Source organism: Bacillus rossius (assembly GCF_032445375.1).
Source record: "Bacillus rossius redtenbacheri isolate Brsri chromosome 4 unlocalized genomic scaffold, Brsri_v3 Brsri_v3_scf4_2, whole genome shotgun sequence".
NCBI lineage: Eukaryota > Metazoa > Arthropoda > Insecta > Phasmatodea > Bacillidae > Bacillus > Bacillus rossius.
Window position 1 is genome coordinate 24231110 of NW_026962011.1, and position 25388 is coordinate 24256497.

Consider the following 25388-nt stretch of genomic DNA (forward strand, 5'->3'; position numbering starts at 1 on the left):
TGAAAACTTGTCCATTATTATATTAAACTTTATAGCTAAATGCCAGTTTTTAAAATTACCTAATTACAAGTCATCTACACATGAACTGTTTCTTTGACTGTTTATAAAGTGAAGTGAAAAGTTAATGTGGTTTTCATTACTTATTACAATAACAATTTCGGCAATAAAGATTAATTATTCTTGCATTTGAAAAATCTGATTACTAGTATAATTTCAAGTATTTATTCTTTTATTATTAAAATAAAAATGATTCAATTTTATTCATAAAAGTATGCAATCATTTCATGAATATTTTGTTATGACGTCACGTAAAACTATCGTCCGTAAACCGACTTTACAGACAACCTTTTTTTTATTTTTTATTTTTTAAATGTTAAGTTTGTAAACAAATTTAATTAATAAGTAACATTTGAAATATAGTTGTGTTCTTTGAATTTTCTTGTTTTGGTTGACCTCGTCCGGCCGGAGGCCGTCTTCAAGCCCGACTTGCGACCGCCCGTACTTAGTCCCGCTAACGAAGCGCGCCCCTAGCCACCCGGTCGGAGTCAAGTGAGCTTCCCGCCACTCCGTACCACAAAGGTAAATTGCGGTAATTACTGAGGGCTCGAGTGCCCCTCGCGTAAAGACGAGTAATTAAGGGAGCCCAGTAATTACCCTAATTTTTACAAACTCTTCACAAGAAAAGTGCGTCGTAGGAGTGTGCCACTTACTTCCGTGGGGAACTTGAAATCACACGTAGCAAGTGCTCCCTTTGCGGCCTTCCGCCTAAACTAATTAAATGACTCTTCCATCATCATTTCCCCCCCCCCCCCCCGTTCTAACTTGTCTGTAACTGCTGGAGTAGTTGTTTAACTAACAAACAGTCTCCAACTTGACTCTCCTTCCTTTTAAGTACATTTAAATACAATTAATGTAACTACGATTATTATATGCCTTCCGCCATTAGAATTAAGCCTTAGTAATTATTGTGTGAATATTGTAGTGGTTATGATCTCTTTAAGTTATCTTTAAATAAATATAACAGTAAACGACGAACTTTGGCGCGCGGGATCAGCCTACCTTTCCCCCGCGCCAAGGCTAGCACGCCAGTATCGAACTACTCGCGAACCGGGCCGGACGTCCTCAGTGCCACGGGAAGCCATCGTCGCTTTGCAACCACCAAGTAACGCTGGTAAATATAGTCACTAACCAAACCTTCCTTTTTCAGCTTCCCGTGTGCGTCCGCGTTCATTTACGGTGCAGGGCTTAACCCGGCCGCTCCAACTTAAACTGGGCGACGCGACTCCGGTCCACCGCGCAGTGTCTATTTACGGTACGGGCCGACTCCCACCCCTCATTTACTACAAGTAATAACATCGCGCACACAAGTGCCGATGCTAACTTCATGGGCATTCGCAAGTAATTTAACACGGACCGCGGCTCACACAAGTGACCCGGCCTCTGCTAAGAACTAAGCTTACGGGATTGGCCGCCCCCAATCACCCCCCCTTCCACCGTTGCTATGGGTGGACATGGCGTAAGGGCGGAACTTTCAAGTGTATAATGTAAAGTATAGTGCCTCTCAAATTGTGTGAACTGTAACGTGTAACTCAGTGCTCACAGCGCAAAAGGGGTCAGCCCCGAATAAAACCCAGTAGCGTAATCAATTGTGTTCTTCCGTAGTGTTGCTTGCCCCCTCCAGCTAGGGATCAGTGTACTATATTGTGTAAGGAGAGTACTGGATAATTAGCTCTACGAAAACCCCCCTCTTAAATTCAATCACAACCGAAGGCCTAGTGGTCCACGCCGGGGCAGAAAGTATCCACGCCCAAAACCATTGGTTAGCGACTGTGCTAGCCTGGCGCCCACCGGAACATACCCACACACCACCACTTCCCACTAGGCCCCGCCCAGGTCTCGAAGCCAAGACCGCGGGTGACGGCATGGTTAAGTTGTGAAATATTTTTTCAATAAACATTTAGTCCTTTATTTGTAGTAATTAAATATGTTAGACATTAACGAGATATTTAACTCATACAGATTTCCATTTTGTATTAGCCTTGGTAAGAAAAATATAGTGTCCTTGCAATACTGATGAATAATTGACTAACCCATAATTATGAATTAAAAAGGGGGTTGCCTTTGGTATGTGCTAATTATGTTTAAATTGTTCGTTTAAATTTAAGCAATGGTTGTTTATCTTAAATTATAGTAAATATATCGTAAAATGAAATTTTGTTTTTTAACTTTCGCTTAAATTTTTTTAAGCTTAGTTTTAAACCTAAAGCGGTGGATGTGAAATTGGTTTCGAGATATATTAGAGTGTTTTAAACATCGTACTTACATCGTACTGCAATTAATATGTATTTAACATTATTATTCACTCGTTCCAACTTTATGTATTTCCTTCAAAAACCGTAAAATTGCGATAAACCTACGTTTTGATGTGATTTAATAGCAACTTAAAACTACCTTTCATTATAACCAACGCTTGTACAGTTTGTTTTGCAACGCTTTTACAGCTTTGTTTTAAACGCCTTTACAGCTTTGTTTCGCAACGATTTTACAGTTTTGTTTTGCCTAACCGCCTTTTAAAATCTATGATTAAAACGGGTATCTGTGGAGCTCTTTCGTTCTGATTGTAGTTCTCCAGTCTGCCATCGAGGGCAGAAATTGGTAGCGAAAGTAGGGCAATTTGGACTCTATATATCTCTAGGTCGTTGAATATAACTTTTTTTAAATTTTTTTTTAATATTGCACTTTTTGTTTTAACTGTATTAAATAACAAGTTGAAATCGATGTAATCGTTGAAATGCGATATTCTCGGTTAATCTCTGTTTAATTAAAAGTGCAAAAATAAAAGGAATATTTAGATAATAATGTCTCCTAGAAACCGTTTTCTGGTGAGTAAATATTTTTATCTTCTTTCTTATGAGCGAAAAATCATGATTTAGTGAACTTCCGACCGGTGGCAAGGAGTCCTCCTGCCCCCTCATTCTCCCAATTCCCGTAGCTTTCTCCTCAAGTCCTTCCTCCTCTCACATCCATTATCTTTCTCTCAATTCCATTCCACTCTCGCCCTGTCCTCACCAGGAATACTTTCCTTCCTCTTTCCATTTTTCCCCATTCTGTCTGAATATTTCACCCATGATCCTTCCTCCCTCTACACACCCCTTTGTTCAACCTGTCTCCCAGTTGTCTCCAGCCCTCCTCCACCCATGGCACCCTACAAACCTTTACCAATCTTTTTTCTTTTCTCTGTGTAGTGTGTGCCACCTCAGCTCCATCATAACATATGACCTCTGCGGCTCACCCTTTGCCCCTTCCCTTCTTCTTAAAATACCCATCGCCAATCTAGTGCTCTATGTTGTACCATTTCCAGTTCCTTAGTTTCCTTCCTTAGGTATGGGTCCCAAATTGCCCCATGATATCAACATAAATAAGCCTTCTCCTTTACTTTCCGTCCTGTCCCCTTCAGTGTCCTAACAATCAGCCCCAGCCCCCTCCTCACTTTCTTTTCTACCCGCTGCACCTGCTCTTCCCAACCTAGGTCTTTCTGTAGGGTACTTGTATTCCCCTACCTCCTGAATCTCTTACCCCTTCCAACTATATATCTGCTTAACTACCTTTCTTTTCCTTGTGAATCTGACCACCTTCGTTTTGTTGATTCCATTCCATTTGCCCTCGACCAAACTTCCAATTTCTTGAAGTCTTCCTGCAGGTGTGCTGCTTCCTTCACAGTTCCATAGATCACACACTCATCAGCGAACGGTCTCATTTGCTATTCTATTTCTCCCCAACATCATTCATCATTATTAAGAACAGAAGGAACCCCATAACACTCCCCTGCGGTATCCCTAATGCCCCGTCCCACTCTTCTGACCATTCCATTCCCACCTTCACCCGCTGTTTCCCATCCCTCAGGAAGTCTCCTGCCCAATTCACCTTCCTACTGTCCTCTGTCAACTATCCACCTTCTCCATCACCCTCTTGTGTGGCACCCTATCGAACACCTTCTCAAAATTACAAAAGCTTGCTTCTACCTGTTTGCCCTCATCCACTGCTTGCACCAAGTCCTCCAGCAGTCAGCCATCTGCATCTCACAGGAGAAACCCCTTCCTGAAGCATGTTACCTCTCATCCATCCATTCCAGTTCTCCAATTTTTCCTATTATATACCTTACTATCAGTTTTTCTATCACCTTCCCTGCGCTCGACATTAGCTGCCAGGCCTATAATTCACTGGTTTTGCCTTATCTCCACCTCCCTTGAAAATAGGCAGCACCACCACCTCTTTCCATTGCCTTGGCAGCTGTCGCTCCTCGTGTGACTGTGCGAATAGCACTTGCAAGTACCTACAGACCTCCTTCCCGCCTAGTTTTGTGTGGCTTTTTTTTTATCCCATCAAGACCAGCCTTCCCTTTAGCCTACCCACCTCCCTTATCACCTCCTCTATCTTTATTTCCTCTTGGCTTCTAGCCCTGTGCTCCATACCATACCTCCAAAAAAACAGACAGGTATTGCTCCTGCAGTAATTTCACCTTTTCCAGATCAAATAGTATAGTTTGTAAAGCATTTTATTTTCCCTGCTTCCCTGAATAATTAAGTTTTATTAGTATCGGTAATTAACTACCTAAGTAACATTGGAACAAAATATAGCAATCTAAAAACAAAAATTAACAGCACTTGAGTGGATGTGGTTTTGACTTTCATTATATTTTAAGTCTGCAGTAGTGAGGGTGGGCACCAGTTTCCTGTACCATAGTTATTAGCCGCCACCCTGGTATTTTTATAAGTTTCAACTAACTTGTGTTTACACAGACATGTCTGTAAAAAGGACTTCACATTGTTGTGCATTCAACAGTTGATATGTAGTGTTTCAAGACAATAATTGTCTAGCAGAGCAGGTATATTTTCTAATTATTGGATGGAATGGTGTTGTGATATTTCAATTAGTTTACTGTTTTAATGTTGGTCGGAGCAGGTTACCTATGTTAAAAATGGTATAAGTTCATGTCAACAGTCAAGTTAGGTATGGTGAGCTACATTTAAAATACTGCAAAAATGTGAAAGGCTGGTCAGGTCAACTAGATTAAGGGCCCTCCTAGTAAGGTGTGTGTGTTAGTGAGGAAGGAAGATAAGTGCAACACTCGCTGGGTAAAGTATCCACGTTTATCCCTTGATCCCGATGGCATGATCCTCTATGATTGATCCTGTGGTACACGCTGCTTGCTGTTTTTAGTACATCAAAAGATCCTCCACATTACAAAAACTTGTGATGTAACAATAAATTATGATCATTAAGTTGAATAAAAAGGAAAATATGTTTTGTATTAGACTCACGATTATTATTCAATGTTATTCCACAAGTTTTTTTGTCGGGTCAGAATCTGTTGATGTACTAAATTAAAACATCAAGCATTTTGTAACGTAGGATCAATGTATACAGGATCATGCCATCAGGTTAAAGAGATTAACTTGGATACGTGGTACAGAACTTTCACCCACCCATTGGCGTTGGAAGCACCAGCGAGCCTCTAAGCACAAGACTCTGAACTGGCGCGTAGTCTTCTCATTGTGCATAGGACAAGTATAAAATTTGAGCTGTAACCATAACATTACATGAAAGAGAAATGAAGATAAAGGTGTAATGCAAGGCTATTGGTGCCATCAAGACTACTTACCGTTTTTTTTTTTTTTTTCATGTTTAAACATTATTCCGAAAACACGTGTTTTTGAGCCCTTTTCGCTCTCCTAAAAATACAGCTTTAAAAAATAAATAAAAAACAGAACAACCCATCTGCTCTCAGCATATTATTTATTATATGCTTTTCGTAAACAGACACCCCTCAGATTCTTGAGCCGTTTTCTATTCACATGGTTTCTTCTGAAGCTCTGCACACCGTATGTGTGCCCAGATAGATTTTATTAAGTAGCAGAGCAAGTCTTCCACTTTTTGCAAGACTCGGCAACATATTATTATATTATGAAATATGACTTTCAACTGCTCACAACATGCAAAAGTCTTGTTTCAAATGTTTAACATGGTGGAAATCATGTCCTCTAAACATTTTGTCGGAAGATAATTCTGAGCTGATGAAATTATACAATCATAGCTTTGCTGGTTCAGAGAATGATTAAAAAAAAGTCATAAAGTAGTAAAATAAAAGAACTTCCAGAAAAAAATTTTGAGATGGGTCCTCTTAAATAGGTTTAAACTTTTTTTTCTTTTCAAAATGTAATTTAAAGTTCCTAGCTACTTATTACAAATGGTCTTTGTAAAAATTGTAGCAGGTTTTTTTTTGACGTGACAATGTCTAATAAATCGATTAACGCCGGCTGCACGCACGAAAAAGTGTCCCGTTACGCACATTGCCCCATTTCGCTGTGTCCCATTACACTCATTTTATATTGCTCTTTGCTAACCTGAACCTCCTAGCATTACGACCGAGTCCGTGGTGTAATTTTGTTTTTATGCATTTCAATGTAACATTTTCATTGCTCTTTGCTAACCCGTTCCTCTTAGCATTGCTGCAGAGTCCGTGGCGCAAATATATTATTTTTGGCTGCATCTTGGTGTTGGGTAAGCCATTTTCCTTCACATCATCCTTGGAAACACTCCCATTTGTTTCCTACTTTTCCTATCATTGTCCTATCCTTAACAGAATAACACAGATTGGAAGAAGTTATAGCAAACATGTATAAAAGTTATAGTTAAAATAATCTCTTCGTTAAAGTAATAAACATATTTGAATTATTGAGTGCAAATAAAAGTAAATTTATCAATTAAATTGTAGATTTCATTTCACTCCTCCTTTGTATCCATACAAAATAGTGATAATTCAATAAAAATGATTCAATTTTATTCATTAAAGTATGCAATGATTTCATCAATGTTTTGTTATGACGTCACGTTAAACTATCGTCCATAAACCGACTTTACAGACAACCAATTTTTACGTAAAATCTTTTATTGGTATGTGTGTAAAATTGCATCTTCTGGGATAGAGTTTTAATAATGACTAGGCAAAGTGAAAGATTCATTAGATTTGGTTAGCTACATTAATAATGCATATTTTGTAAAATAATAAAATTAAAAAAGTGTGTTCATTTACATTTGAAACTTTTCACTTTTAATTATTATACCCATTATTTCCCAGATGCTGCAACTAAACATTACCATTCTATTATTTGTGATAATTGCTATGTGCACACCTGCACATTATTTTTTAATATGTTGTGTTTTGTTTATGATTTCACTTGGTAATAAATCTTTTATGTTCAACAAAATATTCTTATTGTAAGAACCAAAGATAAGTGAGGACACAACTTGGGACAAAACTTAAATTTAGCCTTTGAATGAGTTTTGCACATGGGACTGTGAGGTATTTTGTTTGCCTACTGATGATAGTGTCTTGAACACCATCAACAGTTAATGATCTAAGCATTTCCCAATTATATGGTAGTAGATTGACTTTAAAGGTCTAATGGGTAGGTAGAAAACTGCAATCGGCCTACATACTTTTGTTTTGATGAAATAAACAGTAGCAATCATAGTAGAGAATTATAATTGGTAAAAAAAAGTTTTAGTATATTTACGCACACACACACATGCACACACACTCGCATACACACACACACACACACTCGCATACACACACACTCGCATACACACACACACACTCATTCACACTCACACACACACTCATTCACACTCATTCACACTCACTCACACACACTCATTCACACTCACACACACACTCATTCACACTCATTCACACTCACTCACACACTCACTCACTCACACAATCACCTACACAATCACTTACTCACACAATCACTTACACAATCACTCACTCACTCAACTTCACACTGAGAGGAAGACAGACATAGAAAAAGGAACAGAAAGAGATAGTAAGAAAATACATATCGCTTCAATGTTAAGTAGGTATTTAGTTCTCCTCCAAAGGTTTGACAGAAATCATACTAGTTTTTGAGAGATTAATAAAGCATGTGATTGTTTAACATCACGTTTTGCATGGGAAAAGAAAATAGAGCTAGATTGTTCTAAAATGTGAGAGAATATAAGAAAAAGTGTAACCAACATAATTGTAAAAAGCAGGTGAAATTGGTTTTAGAATCTAGTGTACATTTTAAAACGTACAGGGCTAACATTAGATAAATATTTCTAATTTTTCTTAACATAAATGAAATTGATCGAAACTATTAATAATTCAAAAACCTGTCTCGAGAAAATTAAATAATATCAAGACGAGAGGCTGAAATAGTCTATTTAGACTCATCAAAACTATTAACTCTATTAACAATTTATACCATTGAAATTTTAGGTAATGTAGTTGCATTTATAAAATTTGTACAAATTACAACCAAAAAAAACTATTGGCATGTTAACAAATGATAAAATATCTGCTCACTGTAAGAAAAATAAAAAAACCTCTGAAGGAATCCTTTAAATTAATTGAAGATAGAGTAATAGATTTTTGGTTAAATTGGCCTGGTGTTCAACCCATAATTTTTACAACAATTTTATAATGACTAAAATTTTATAATGTACCTACTAAAATTTGCGTGTGAAAATATGACCAAGACTTAATTCATACCTTTATTATGTACACACTTTACAGTTAGATAAAAAATAAAGTTCTTTGTATTATATTTTAAAAAGGTAAACATGTGTTTCCTAAACTTTAACTTAATAATGTTAATAGATGTGCATGTATGTATCTGTAATACATATTGTGTGATTATTGATTTGTTTTCAGTCCCTGAGTATTATACTTATTTAAAATGCAGGGCACAAAATTAATAAATGAAATAAAATAAATATACCCTAATATTTTGGTTGGTAATTAAAATTTTGTAATCTCCAACCAATTTATAAAAGGTTTTGAAAGTTATAGTGGCAAAAATCTGAGGTCTCAAAAGTCATACAGTAGACATTGTTTTTGTTTCGTAGAGCTAACTGGTTTTGCCCGCGGTTTTACAAGTGAATCCATTCTCCTCTTTCAGTATAAACTCAGGTCAATGGTGGTCGTCACAGGTGGTGCCCTTGGACTCTGCTCGGCCGTCAGCGTGTACCGCGAGAATGAGAGGTTTTACGATGGCGTCGTGGTGCCCCTGTTGTCGATGCTGGACCCGGAAACTGCTCACAACGCAGCTGTGGTCGCCTCCAAGTGGAGGCTGGTCCCTCCCAGCAGGTTCACGGATCCGGACAGCCTCGTGAGTTAATGTGGCTGAGCTCAGTTACTTACTGACGTTAAGTAAATAATGAACCACACAAATCAGCACAAAACATTCTTTCTTACCCACATAGATTTCAAAGATTTTTGGTTTACAGCTTACATACTTGAAGTAAATTAATTAGTTTTTAAAATTATTTTTTCATGTTTATGATTCACAAAAATAATTGTCACTTGGAACAGTTAGTGTTAGAAAGTGCAAATTGATTCCATGTAGACTTTTTTTTTTAATGAGCTTTCATATGGCATTAAACTTAATAGGGGTTCCTTAGTCAAATAATATCAAAAATGAGAGGGAATATTCCAAATTTGGTTTTCTCAAAGAGTGACAATTTTAAATATTTGAAAACATTAAATAGGTATCATTTTGGTCTCATCAATGCTTGTCATTTTGATATAGTTACAGCATTTGACACAGACATTACATTATACATAATAAATGTGCTAATTATGGCTTAAGTGATAAATATATAAATATGTTGTATAGTTATCTAAATAACCTAACTTTCTATGAATCAATACAAAATTACAAATCTGATTTAAATTTTGCTAGTTCTAAAGTTCCACAAAGTGGTACACTTTCATGTCTACCACAGTATTAAATATCTAGATGGATGATTTAATTTCAGGGTTAAACCACTCTGCCACACTATTCGTTGATGATTTAAATATTCATAGGAAAATATCATCTTATCTTAATTGCTACTTACTTCAGTGTGACATTTCTGTAGTTGTGGAATGGTTTAATTTAAACTTGGTTCATCTTAATAACAAAACTACTATCATAACCTTCTCCAGAAAGCTTTATCCAATTGTATTTAAACACAAACTTGAAATTTAACCCATTTTTAAATCACATTATGTTAAATATCTAGGCATTATACGTGATTCTAAGCTTAAAAGCTTTATTTTCATCCTCACATGGAATCCATTTTATCCATAATTATGAGGTCACAGCTTTTTTGAACGGATCATGCAATCAGGATCTTTCGACATACTGAATTAAAACAAAAAGCATCAGGTACCACAGGATCATGCCATCAGGATCAAGCCTTGAGGATCCAGGGATAAACGTGGATACATGAAACACTACTAGCCAAATCAGACACTGAATATACGATGGCTGTGATCAAAGAATTCCCTGGAAAGACTGCAAAAATCTATGTGTCAGCTACTTCTGTGCACAGAACGTATTCCTCAAAGGAAATGAGCGACGTTAACGATTCACAAACATTTTTAGCTCCCATTAGACTCATTCATTACCACATGACTCATACATTCTTTAAATACACAGCAACAAAACAAACATTTCATAATACCATTTCTTATTATAATAAAACAACAAACATGAAATACATATAAGCATTAAAAATTCTTTGAAATTGCAATAGTCATTATTTAAAGGATTTTAATTACTAAAAACCTCTAAAAAAAATTAAAAAATGCACGAGTAAACAATGAGTTTTGGCGATTATATGAATACATAGGTATTGTAACACACACACACAATATATATGTGTGTATGTATATGTATGTGTGTGTGTATATATATATATATATATATATATATATATATATATATATATATATATATATCCTGACATGCATTGCTATGCCTTTTTAATTAATTTTTTTTTGTAATTTGTTTGAAGTAGGTACACATATACAAAGCATGTCTCGCGATCTCTCTATATACGTCTATAAAGCTCACTATATTTGTCTCTATATATAAAAATATCTCCATCCATCCTTTCAGCTAGTAGTGATTTTTTAGAGGTATATATATTTTTTATAATTGTTATAATAACTACCTTAATTGTCCTTACATTTTTGAAACCACCAACAGTAAGATACCATCCTTTAATTGTCATAAACCACCATTTTTATGTATATTAAAAAACAATGATATTGTTTATAGATTTTTAACTCATTTAAACAAAAATGAGAGTTTCTTACTTCTAACAAGTAATAAGATAAATCTTAAAACAATTTTATCTTCTGCCCATCCATAAATATATATACATTAGCTAATATATACTCTTTTATTTGGGGTTATATTTATTTTAATATTACTCATGTATTCTTTGAGTATAGTATTTGAAATAATAAAATGTACAACCCCAGAATTTTAGTCATGTATTCATATATATATATATATATATATAATATAGTATTTTTGTATTTCATTTTGGTTTTAGCTAGTTGTAATTTTTATTCTGTCTGCTCGATGGTGGTGCCTGCTTTTTTTGCAGTGACAGCCTAATTATTTAAATTTTATTTCATTTTTCTGGTTATTAGTGCCTCTACATTATGTGTTTTTGTTTGTAAATTTGTATCTGTGTTGTTGTTGTTGTCTATTCATAGGCATGCGACAAATGATAAATAAATAAATTAATAATGGATTCAGGAAATATGAGGTATAAAGCACTCGCATGAATTGAGAGAAGGTAATTTAATGGCAACATACTTTGTTATAATTAATTATAATTAATCTCTGTACAAATATTTTTGCTTTAAGTACTCACATAGTAAACCATTCATAAGAACTTACATATGTAGTATACATAAGTTACTAACCAATTTTAACCTATGTTGGCTATCTTGGTATGTATGTACTCTGTTTTGAAGTGCCTTCATTGTGTGTTCATTTGCTGAAACATTTTGTGCTTCAATGCCAGGGAGGTAGGTTGCGTGTTTCGCCTGTTGGAGTGACTAGGTGAACCTTCCACAGATTGTCTGCTGATGAATTCCAGATAATAAGAGATGAATTTTTCAAATTTTTTAAGTTTTTAAAATTCCTCCTTTGTGAGAAAACCAAATTTGTAATACTCCATCAGCATCACATGATGAGATGTATGTACTTATGAGATACCCTGAGCTCATAAAGTGAAAATAAATAGTTAAATACCTAATCTAAACTTTTTTTATATAATGAGCTAAGGTTATTTAGTAAGTATGTACATCTCATTGGAGGAGTCATGCTGAAGTGGACGGATGACTTAAGTTGGTGGGTATTCTCATGTCACTACCATTTCCACCATTCATTAAATTATGTCAGTGGTTCTTTCTCACATCACAACTCATCTATAGTGACCCTTATGATGGTGAAATGATAAGTCTAATTGATTCACACATCTCGTTGGACAAAACTGTGTTAGATAATAGGTACGTAGTATGGTTTGAAATGGAACCGTAATGATTGTAAGCTGTAGTGAACGCTGCCTGGTTGCTCCTGATGCGTCTGCACGCTGGGTTCCAGCACACACGGGTGTGGCACCTGAAGTTCTCGAACCCTGTGGGTCTAGCAGCGGGCTTCGACAAGCACGGGGAAGTAGTGGAGGCAATGCACGGGTTCGGGTTCGGGTTCGTGGAGGTGGGCTCGGTGACGCCTCGCCCGCAGCCTGGCAACGACAGGCCGAGGGTGTTCCGGCTGCCGGACGACCAGGCCATCATCAACAGGTTAGCCAACACACGCCGAGCCCCGCACCGGCTTCCTTGGGACGTTTGAGTGTCTAGGAAAATACATTGCATCCTACCCGCAATAAACACAGTTTTGTTTCGTAATGAAAGTATTTCATATTGAACTGCTACTTAAAATATAATATCTTTAAAGAATATTAGATTATGCATTTTAAAGTAAGAAATCCTGGTATACAAGAGGAAGTGAAAGAGCATATAATAAAAGTAATTTAGGATTTTTAGCATTTTTTCCCACAAATACCACTACTCTACATATTTACCAAAATCATTCTAAGTGAAATACTCTCTCTAATAGGGTTCTACTGAAGTTGATAGTGGAAATTATGTTAATTTAGTGTTTAGACTAAAACAAAAAAAATTACTTTGAACATAACAAGCAATTAGACTAGCGGATAGCGTTGTAATTCCTTTATTTTTTTTTTTTTTTTGCAATGCATAGCTATTTCAGTATTGCAGAGACAGCAAAGAACATACATACATGTTTATAAAGAGTTTTTTTTTATCATTACAATTAAGGTAATTTTCAGATATATTTGTTCTACAGCAAGTACACTAGAACCCTGATTGTTTGAACCCCAGATTTAACGAAGCAGCGATTTTGAAATATACATTCTCAGGAACCGTCGAAAAATCTGAAGTTTTTTGACATCAAAATATAAATTATCAGAAAAAAAATTGAAAAAATCACAATGAATGCACATAAAAATGTTACTTTTTAATGCACGGTGTATATATTATGTGGACTTTAATACTCTCAATTATGTTCCCATTGTTTAAAAATGCTGTGGTGGCGGCAGCATTATGACATACGATTTGGTTTATCTCTTCCTCCCCTGATTCTCATTCTTCAAGGCTTATGCTCACTCCTCTTTGGGATATAACCCTTCCCCCCCCCCCCCCACCTTTTTAACATTCCAACAATCCCTCTCCTCGTACAACGTTCCATTTGAGAAACTGTCATCATCATTTCCTTTTCCCAACACGTGTCACATTCTTCACATCCGCTGGGGAGGTTTGCTAGTAAACAGCGATCAAAAATAGTATAAGTGACACTGTTTGCAGGCACGTAATGTAGTTTTTCAACTAAGCACTTTTCAACTTGCTAGACAAATAATTCCAGACGGCTTTCAAAAATTCACAAGTTTCTCCTCGCACTAAAGTGTACATCATGTTTTAATGAAGGTGTTTTTCATTACAATGCTATTTTTTTTGCCACAAATGCCTATGATCACTTTTATTTACTTCTTCCCCTTGATTCTGGTAATCTATATGCTCTCGTATACATTTTTAATGGCAAGCTGTTAAAGTTTGACTTAAAAAGCTGATAAGGAGAAGTGCGTAGAAATGAAAGGCAGAAAATTCTTTCAGCTTATCAACCAGGCCCTAGGAAAGTCTTGTTGCTCATTTCACCTCTTTTTTTATCTCTCCTGTAAATATTGGATACTGGTGTGTCCTTGGGTGGAATTAATACAAGTGGTGGCAGAATCAGCGGGTTTACGTGAGAAATGTCTAAAATGTGTTGGCCTATAAAAAAAAAAGTCGATTAGTTTAACGTGCCACACATGCTGTTCACAACTAGAAGTCACTATTCATGCGATCGTAGGAATAGCAGTGTGTATGAAAGGTGGGCACGATTACACAGCATGATACGTTGTAACGTGCAGTAGATATTTTTCAATGTTTGCTGTGGTGGAGATGGTAGCATAGCGAGTTCAAGCTTCTGAGACCGGCCGCAGAGGGCGGGCGGGTGAGCGAGGTGTCTCGCTGTGCACAGTCCATGTTCACACACTGCGGTTGAAGGTTATTTTTTTTGAATGCATTAATAGTACTTAATATTTAATGGTACCTATTTTATTTATTTAGACCCAGCACACACAAATAATACCAGATATATTTGGTTCTAAAAGTTAAAACAACAATATTTTTCTTCGAGGGGGGTCACACAATGAGCCACCCCCAATTTTACGGAGGTAGCAATTTTACAAATGCAATCCGTGGAACCGTGAGCATACGTAAAATTGGGGTTCTAGTGTATATGAGTGATTTTTAGATAGTAAATTAAGAAAAAAAAAGATGTGCAGTTATAATTTGCAGATCACTGTGATTTAAAGGTTCTCTATGAATAATTTAAAGTGAGGGACATAGCTCAGCTAACAATGTATAATTATTTTTTCTATCCCTGGGAACTGTTAAAGCAATTTTAGTTTTGCTCTATCTTTCTGTATTATTTATACCAATGCAGTCTTTCCTGAAAATTTTTGGTTGATTGCTACTCACATAGTTTAGACAAGATATGATAACTACTAAACTATATTAAGGAAAAACACTTTAATCTCGGAAGTAATATTGGCTTACAGAAATAATTTTTGTTTTAATGTTTCTTTTTATTTTATATAATTTTTAATGGTTTTGTTTGTTTTTATTAGCTCTGATGTTACCAAAATGATTAGCTATGTATATTTTTACAACATAGTAGCATTTAATAAAAAAAAAATTCCTGGAAAAAAAAACCTGGAATTTTGTTTTGCCGGAAGAGTGGCCACCCTGTAGTAACCTGATTGGTGCGTGCACGGCTACATGTTCAGCTCCGCGTGTGCTGGGCAAGTTTGCTGGCACCCCTGCTTCACGCAGAGCCGTGCCATTGTTGCTTGAAGGTACGGGTTCAACAGCGAGGGACACGACGCGGTGCACGACCGGATCAGCAGCGTGAAGGCCAGTCCCCGCTTCCCTGGGGTCGTCGGGATCAACCTCGGCAAGAACCGAGACGCTCAAGACCCCGTGGGTGACTACGTTAAAGGAATAAAAAAGTTTGGAGCTGTTGCTGATTATCTTGTCATAAATATTTCCAGGTAAGGTTCCCTCTTAATACAGTACAACCCTGTTATAACATTCTCCAAGGGACCAACATAAAAAAATTTTATAAGCAGGAAAATGTTATAAGCAGGAAATCATCTTCACTTTGTAAAAATTACGCGTGGATTGATTAAATTAAAAAGTATAGGTAAAACAACACAAAATACAGGAGTAATACACTAAGTACAGCAATAGAGTGGAAAATAGGTTAATTTTATTTATAGATAATACCTAATAATATGCTAAAGAAAAAAAAATGTTTTGTACGATACAGTTCAGAGTCGAAACAGAAATATTCAACTCTTTTGCAATCGCAACATGCGTTTTGTTGGGGTTCCTTTCCACTTGGTTAATAAACTGAATTTTTTCAGCTACAGAATATGATTTTCGCTTATATTTATTGGCCATCATAGCCGTACAAAAACCTGAATAAAATTTCAATACGGCATTTTTTAATTAAATACAACCGTGACTACAATAAGTAAGTAAAAAAAAAAATAATTACGGTAAAGGTTAACCACAAACAAAAGCCGTGAATATATCCATAGAACAGTTAACCATCTCAAGGTGTTAAACCTTTGAAACAAAAACCAGCACCATAGACTACAGTAGCACTGTTTCTGACCATGTATCAGTGCACAAAATGCGCATCATAAGTATAAAGGAACAAGTCATAGGCTAACAAGCGCGAACAGGACGCCATATTGATAGTCGATCCGGGCCAAGTTGTGGAGTGCGTGTATACCACGTCTATGGTGAACTACACAAATGTAAACATCTGATGTTTGTATATGCGTGCTGTATTTTCTAGCTATGGTTTCGCTCTAAATTATGACTTTGAAGGAAGGGATACTGAAAATTGTCGCAGTTATCAAAGAAAATTTGAACGTTAAAGGCAGGAATGTAGAAATTTGAATATTGTTACAGGCGGGAAATTAAAGCATTGTGATAAATGGAGAAATGACGGGACCATGAAATTATGGTGTTATAGGCGGGAAAATGTTAAAAACGGGAATGTTATAACCGGGTTGTACTGTATATACATACCTAGTACTTTGGTATGTTTTTATGTAACGGCGTGGCTCACAATAAGATCGTTCATCCTATTTATTAATTAATCAGTAACTGAAGTTTTTGACATGAAAAGCCAAATTTTTGGACTCTGTCCAAACAAAATGGATACATCAAGCTTCAAACACATCTATCATCCTTACTCCCCGATCCCCACCTCCTCCTTCCGCCTACGTACCTTCCTCAGATGAGATAGCATTACTGAGGGGGTATGTTTTTGAATCAGAAAATGTCACAAGCTGCTGTTTTGGCGCTCTTTGAGCGGCAAAGCTGAGACTTTTTCCTGAGTTGCTCTTTCATAAGGCCTGCCCTTTTATGTAAAAAATTTTGCCAAAAGGAGGTAACTGTAAATTTTATGAGCTATCTCGAAAAGCACTGTCAGCCCTCAAAAGATAGTATGGTAGTTTAAATCTGTGTTTATGTATTTATTTCCACTGGATTCTGGAAAAGTCAGTAGATATGAAGGCCTTTGACATCAAAGAAAATTGTGTAGTTAAGTGAAATAATGAGAAAAATTTTATTATTAACTTTAAACAATAATTTTTTTCATTTTAAATGTTTTTAGCCCTAAAATTTTTGAGATGGTAATTCTAAACGAGATAATCCCTTTTGAAAACCATATCCCAATTTTTTTTTTTTTTTAACTTTCTCTCTTGTATTCAGATTGTTTAAACGTCACGTCAAAAATTAAAGAAGAAAAAAAAACTATACTACGTGTAAACTAAATATTAACCTTTGTTGTGAACAAAAATAAAGTATCTGTTATTTTTACTAGAAAGTCAAAAATATGAAAATAGATACAGTGTTTTATCGCATAATGGTCGCACGCGCGTAATCGTCGCAACCATATTTTAGGCTGTCAAAATTGGGATAAAAACACTTCTCGCCTAAACGTCGCATGATGTTTTTGGTCCTGCTAGTAGATGCCGAGCGCTTTGTGTAGGTATCTTTTCCGTAAAAAAGGATGTATTTTAAAGTAGAAATCTATTATTTATTTTGTTATTACCACTTACTTAATAAATTAACGGAAAAATACGAAGTTGTTTGACGTGTAAATTTTCTTATAAAGACTTTTTAAATGTTATTTCCTTTATCTGATCGTCTGCAATACCGCGGCGTACCGCTTATAAAAATGTAGCCAGCGCATCATTCATGTTTGGTTATGTTGCTTCCCGTATAGAGCGCGCGCACGTAGTCAAATATCAATATCTCGCCAATTGAATGCAACGTGCGCTCTCTGTGAGGTGCCGAGTTAACTACATTTGATAGCCCGCATTCTTTCGTGGCAAGTGTGTACTACGACACGTTAGTTCACGTCAGATTCAAGTGGCTTGCGTTCACGTTAGAGTTTTGGTTTTTCTATTTAAAGTTGAAGAAAGGTTTTTGTTTAATGAATTATTAATATAGATTGTTTGGCGTGCTATTGTATACTCCACCTTTTTTTAAATAAACATACTTTCCATGAACGAGTTTTGTGTTTATGAATAACTTTACCTAACAAAAATTTTTTTTTCTGCATAATCGTCGCACCCCTACTTTTCAAACTTGGTTTTAGAATAAAATCTGCGACAATTACACGAGAAAACACGGTATATGGTGCTTTCAGGTTCGTACCGAACAGCGATACTATCGATTGCCGCTGTAGTAGGAAAAAATCCAGACAATATTTTCTTTTCGTAATTTGTTTGCTATGTTATAAATAAATAAAATACTGCAGGTCATTCCAAAATGGCATATTTTGTAGTGTTCTGAAATGTGAGTAGCATTATAAAAGTTTTGTGTTTTTTTGGTAAGTGTAATCATCTAAGATTATGTACTGATACTTGAAGAAAACTATGATAATGTATAAATGAGATTATGCTGTCAAGTGTTTGCAAAATAATGGTACAAGATTTTATGCTCATTGCAGATGTCAAATGTGTATCAAGTTACAAGAAAAAAATGGTCGAGTCTTGTCTAGTCGAGAACGATGAACTCGACTGTTGATTTGAGCTTTCTACTCACTCGACTCGGCTCAAGTTATCTAGTCTCGTTTCATCAAAGTTCATTCAAAGTTATTTCCTTCCCCTGATACTATTCCTAAATATGTACATATTTACATCTTTCTCCTTCACCATACTTCAACATTACGTTTCTTTTGCATCATCGTGGCATTTGTTTTCCATGAGCGGTGATGGAGGTCCATCCCTCCTGCGTGAATTCTCTGTATGCAATGTTCTGCGGGCCCTTCGCCTGGTAATAATATAATCAAATGGAAGGAGGCAGGATGTGTATTTCCGTGACTATGCTTCTGAGACCACCTTGGCATCTCTTCTAATCTTACTTTTTGTGCCAATTTTTTTTATCAGTTTGTTGCTGACCAACTTACAATAGTCAAAATATATACGTACTTAGTTATCCTTTAATTTTTTTCAGTTGTATTTTTTTGAATACTTCAATACTTTCTGTTTCTGGAAATATATGTAATTGTAAATTTGCTGTACTCTTAAATCATTGACTTGTAAAGTTATAAAATAGGAAATAGGATGTTTGAATATTTTTATGTTATATAACTCATCTATTCTGATGTCCTCTACATACTTGGGTGATATGACATATCTTGGGTTTTCTGCTACATTTGTCACAGTGCTGCAGTGTCTTACATAAACATCAAACACTCATTCATTCACTTAGCCCATTTCAAGAATAAAGAACACTTCATTTATTTTTTATTTATTTTTTTAAAAGGTTCGGATGTTAATAGATAGATATTCAAGTACATGTAGGTTTATTGAGTGCAAGTTGATTTTTTAGATACAGGAAGGTATGTTTTCTATTAGGTGATACAATAGATTCTAAAGGAGTGTAAAATAAGTTATGCATTTTTAAGCACTAGTGTCCTCGGTTAGTTGTTTTATTTCCCTTACCCTGTGGCCTGTGCACACACGCATGCATGAGGTAACGGAACTGGTCTGTGGTCGCGAGCATGTCCTTGGCTGTAAGTTGTCGAGTCGGAGGGAGCCAACCGCAGTGCATGGGTGCAGCCCCAACACCCCGGGCCTGAGGGGCTGGCAGAGCAAGGAGCGGCTGGCCGCCCTCCTGGGGGCCCTGGTCTCGGCCCACGCGGAGCTGTCGGAGCCCCGCCCGCCCCTGCTCCTGAAGCTGGCCCCGGACCTCGGTCCCGACGAGAGGAGGGACGTCGCAGAAGTGCTGCGGCGCAAGGAGGTGAACTCTCCTCTCCGGCGTCCTAACCACAGACATCCTCGAAATACCGCCAGTCCATGTCTCATCTCATGTCATTTTCTTGATTGTGAGTCGTACCAAATTTAGAGATAAACATGAAATTATACATATGTACTTCTTATATTGGTTATATTTGTCAATGCTAAGCGAAGTTAAGTTTTACTAGTCTATTATTATTTTACTCGGAAGCCTTGCACAAGTCATGAAGTGTTTCAATCAAACTGGAAACATAAGAAATCATCAATGAATTTTTCATCTTTAAATATGTATGTAATTATTACTAGTGATGTGCGAGTCTCGGCATCATCGAGAACGAGTCGAGACAGAAATTTTCTCGATCTCGTCTCGAGATAATTTTTTTGGCTCGGAATTTTCGAGAATTTTGTAAACAAGAAATAGGTTAGGTAATATAATATATTGAGGCAGCATTTTGCGTTGCGTGTTGAAATAATTAACATATCTTCAACGTAACGTAGATCGAATAAAATAAAATATACTTGTTACGATAGTATACACGATAAATTATTAAAAAGTTAAAAACGAACAACTTCCGTTCACAAGTCACTACATGAAACGGTAAACGTAAACAATGAATTGTGCTGTGGTTATCACATTAAATTACAGAAGAAAATGATTATTTTCCGTTAATAAAACCAACATTAAAGTTAAAAATAAATCATTTTCGGTATCAATATCAAGTATCAACGTAAAACGGTACGGTAAAAAATAAAAATATAAACATGACTGCAGAATTCTTCCGCGATTGCATTTTGTTTTATGGCCTTAGGTTATACACACGGCCAGCAGTACATAACAAGCAACATGATGTTTAAATTGCGGTCCGTATCGATAGTGACATATCGATAGTGGTGAATGTTCAGACTTTCGTGATCAAGTACCGTCCATGGCTCAAGGAAACTGTATAGACTATGGAGTCAATAACGTATGTTTACATACGACAGTAGGCAAATAAACTGTTAAGTGAGTGTAAAGGTAAAGTTGTAATTGCAAACCGAAAACAAGTAAAGTTGAGTGCGATGGAGGAAAGTGTTAGTGGTGTGGATAAAAAAGAACGGAAAATGGCCACAATATGGAACTTTTATTTAAAAAAGAAAGAAGGTGGCGAATGTAAATTGTGTAGAAACATTATTAAAACGCCTTCATGCTCGACAAGTGGACTTTTGCGGCACTTGAAACAACATCCAGCCGCTGAAAAAGAATTCAACAAAATAACTGCTGAAGAAAAGAAGACTTCTAGTCGACAACTTTCAATGTTTGAGTGTGTTGCAAAAAAACAGAAGCTTTGCATCAGCGATGTGAGGAAAAATCAAATAGACAAAAAAATTGCTATCATGATGGCTTGTGATTTTCAACCTTACAGCATGGTGGATGACCATGGCTTCAGAGGTCTAATCAACGAATTAGAACCTAGCTACGAGATTCCTTCGCGAACAACATTTTCAAGGACGGTTATACCACAGTTGTATCAAGAGGAAAGAACCAAACTGGCTGATGAAATTAGTACAGATGCCATCAATGGTCTGGAGTCGCTTTCTTTCACTACCGATACATGGTCATCTAGGAGACATGAAAGCTACATTTCGCTTACAGGCCATTACCTAACAGAAGAGTTAAAATTAAAAAAAATGCCATATTCTTGGCAATTACCACTTTCCAGGCTCACATACTGCAGATGCAGTACATGCAAAGCTTGTAGGGGCAATGGAAGAATGGAATTTGCCAACTGATCAAGTCCCAGTTTATGTCATAACAGACAATGCAAAAAACCTTAAATGTGCCATAAGGAAAACCTTATTTCATCATGTTCAGTGTTTTGCACATACACTACAGTTGGCACTGCACAATGCAAAAAATGAACATGATATTACAGCACTTTTGGCAAAAGGACGAGCTATTGTTGGCCATTATCGACACAGTAATGTTGCTCGTGAGAGGCTGCATGCACTTCAAGTGAAGCTAAACAAACCTGTTCACGAGCTACTGCCAATGGTGCCAACTAGATGGAATAGTGAATACACCATGCTGTCACGTCTTGTTGAGCAGCAGGTGCCCATTTCTGCTGATTTAGGAGAGAGCATGGCAGTGGAGAACTTCACCTCTAGTGAGTGGAAACTAGCTGCTAGCATTGCACATATTTTGCAACCAATAGATGAGGCCACAACCGAGTTATGTTACTCAAAGTTCCCAACACTGTCATCAAAAATCCCATTGATATATGGAATTGAAGCAATGCTTACAAACTATGTCCAAACAGACCAATGCAAATCTGGTACTGCATTTGCTAAATCACTGCAAAGAGGTTTAAAATCAAAATTTCCTTCATATTCTTGTGTGAAAGAAGATCTTCTTTCAATGGCGCTTGACCCAAGATTCAAGACTGTGATATTGCAAGACCATGAAAAGTTGTTGTGCACGAAATACATCACTTCACATCGGCAACCTGAAAATGATTATCATCCTGAACCAGAACTGGAGCAGGTGAGTGAAGCTAAAGAGACTTGCTCACTGTGGTCAAGTTTTGAAGTGTTGAAGAAGACATCACAATCATCAGTTAGGACTAAATCATCAAGTCTGGAGGAAGAACTAAAAATATATTTACGTGAAGATGTAATTCCAAGGAACGGTGACCCACTTACCTGGTGGAAAAACAACAAGATACACTTTCCAGCCGTGGCTAAAGTAGCAAGAAGGTATCTGGCAATACCAGCTACACAAGTTGAAAGCGAACGACTATTTAGTACTGCTGGAAACACTGTGAGCATTAGGCGTGAAAATTTGTTGGCTGAAAATGTTGAACAGCTGGTGTTTTTAAATAGCCGCTTTAGACCTTAAATTAGGCTAGCCACTAGAGTGTTCTTTCTTTGTAAACTAATGTTTCATTCATCGTCTTTTGTGGATACTTGATAAAATTATTGAATAATTATGTATGTTTGTCAGATTATTGAGTTTTACTTTTTTGGATCATGTTATCCTGTTAACTAAAGTACAGATTTCTCGATCTCGACTCGATACTCAAGAATTTTTAAATTGCTTTCTCGATCTCGTCTCGAATTCAAAAAAGTCTTTCTTGCACATGCCTAATTATCACTCTTAATTGAAAAAAAATATTTGTTTAAAAGGTTTTTACTGTTTCGCATTGGAAACAAGCCACATAGTGCATTTGTATAACACAAATCTGCCATTGATAGTATTTTGTAGAAAATTATTACATGCATTTATTTTCTTAAAGAATACAGCACAAAGTATACAATGTTTGAACTGAACTCCTTGTACCACACAGTTTATTCTGCCTGAAGTAAATGCTAAATCTTATTCATTGTTTTACAGGGGAGTGCAGAAATGCTATGCATGCATACGATTGATGCAAATTTCGCTTTGAGGCATGATAGACACAAATAATCAGATTTCAAAAGTATTGTCCCTATACAAAATAATACGGTTTAGTTTTAAGACTTTGAATGTACAGTAAATTATCTATGGCCCATCATTATTCTGGGTGAACCATATATTCTGCCTTTTTTTCTCCGTGTGATGTCTGTCAGAGAATAACCTTAATTTTCCTTCGTTATCTGTAGTGTGAGATGTGCTAGGTAGTACATTACAATTGAAAGATGAGTTGTAAATGTGAACCCATGTTTTGTGAAAGTGTATTAAGTTTCTTGTGGGATTTGAAAAATTAAGCATATTACCAAATTTACCCACATACCTATGGGTCACATATTTTATGCCTATTTTTAATTTTAAAAATTATACAATTTTTATTTGAATTTATAACTTTGGTTAAACAAAATTATAATTGCAGCGTGACTTGCGTATGTGTGTAAATAATACTCCTGTGTTGGTTCATAATAAGTATATTATGAGTAAATATAAATTGTTTAGTTAAAATATCTAAGCAGTGTGTGAAGAGCACAATGAATGGTACCATGTGACTTGCTGGGCTGGCATTCAGCTGTAGGAGGGGAATTACTAAAAATTAACCAGCCAGTTTGTGTGTGTGCATTCTGTGAGTTAATGTGGCCATGTAGTGGTGTTGATGAGTTCTCTCTCCCTCCTTCTCTTCATACAGAATCTCATTACTAAGTACTTACAGGAACCTCAAGGTTTTGTACTTAGTACTGAAAGTACTTATTAGAACCAAAATATACATACATATCATCATTACAAATAGAAACATCATAAAATAAATCAAAAATAGTGTTGTTATAAGATACAGCATTATCATTTGGCGAACATCTGAAATCAGTTTAAATATTGGTGTTTCTACATAACATAAGTTTATTTATTTTTAAAAAAATCTTTAATTTCAGTTGTTGTAGTTTGAATGATGCTCTGTTGAACAAAATGTTCTAAGCTCAGAATAGCTTCCGTAGCTGTCACAGGCGACTCCTCACTGTCATAATCATCATCTGATTCAGCTTTTGATGACTGATCGAATGACTTCACTAATGATGTCAGTCAACGCTGGTGTTGTTTCTATTTCATTATCCACAGAGACATAGTCTGTGAATGAAACCGCATCAAACTGCATGGAGGCTGACACTTCTTGCCATACTTCAGGGTCAATGTCGTTGCTTTTGCATGTTTGTGCTTTAGTGTGGCTTGCATCCTGGTCTGATGAAGTTGCAGTGAGCTCGTCAGCATTACAGTTTTCAATGCCAGACTTTCTGCAGCAGTTGGCAATAGTTTCTCATTGAACATTCCACCATCCACCTGTGATCATGTCAATTGCTTGACGAACATTGATGTTGGTGGGCACTTTCAACCTAATGTTGATGAGCAACCTCTGAACAGGCATTTTCGAAAATGTACCTTGGCATTCTGAATAATGCCTTGATCAAGGGGCTGCAACTGAGATGTGCAGTTGAGTGCAGATGTGCAGATGTGCGGAAACATCAGTTTGATGTTTTCCGGTCAAAGCACTTAGGAGTCTTGTGTTTACTAATGATTAATGGCCTCAATTTTTTTGTTCCTGTGGCATTGCAACAAAACAACACAGACAGCCTTTCCTTTGCTTTTTTTTCTCCAGTCCATTTTTCACCTTTATATGCTATTGTCCTGTTAGGAAGAGGCTTTTAAAAAAAGGCAGTCTCATCAGCTTTGAAAATATTGTCTAATGAGTATGACTTAAAAATACTCTCCAGCTTTTCTTCCTTCCACTGGTCTGCTGCCTCTGTGTCTGCATCTGTGTCCTCTCCACACACAACCTTCCATGATATACCATGTCATTCCCGGAAGCGGTATAACCACCTTGAACTGTGGTGGAAGTCTTTGATGTCCATAAGCAATGCAAACTGTTTTGCTTTAGCTTGTAACATTTTTGATTGTACTTCTTTCAACCATTTGTTAAAAGAATCTTACAGACCTTGGTGATCTGCGGAACGAAGCTTTTTGTGGTCACAACTGAACAAAGATTTTTCATACATTTTTTCGATGTTTGCCTAGTCTTTAATATTTGTACTTACGGTCACTGCCGCAATGCCATATGTCTTCGTAACTGTTA

At 36.3% G+C, this 25388-nt stretch overlaps 1 protein-coding gene across 4 annotated transcripts in view; it reads left to right on the forward strand.

The window, feature by feature from the left end:
• Positions 1-2470: 2470 nt before the first annotated feature.
• LOC134542452 (dihydroorotate dehydrogenase (quinone)) overlaps positions 2471-25388 on the forward strand; it is a 39347-nt gene continuing 16429 nt past the window's right edge. Inside the window, exons 1-5 of one of the 4 annotated variants that reach the window (XM_063386717.1) lie at positions 2471-2882; positions 9009-9218; positions 12498-12697; positions 15373-15567; positions 19666-19846. In XM_063386717.1, coding sequence (XP_063242787.1) covers positions 2859-2882; positions 9009-9218; positions 12498-12697; positions 15373-15567; positions 19666-19846 — 810 coding nt within the window. In that variant the 5' untranslated portion in view covers positions 2471-2858. The remainder of the gene's footprint in view (positions 2883-9008; positions 9219-12497; positions 12698-15372; positions 15568-19665; positions 19847-25388) is intronic. The other 3 variants (XM_063386718.1, XM_063386720.1, XM_063386719.1) reach the window with 3 other exon arrangements.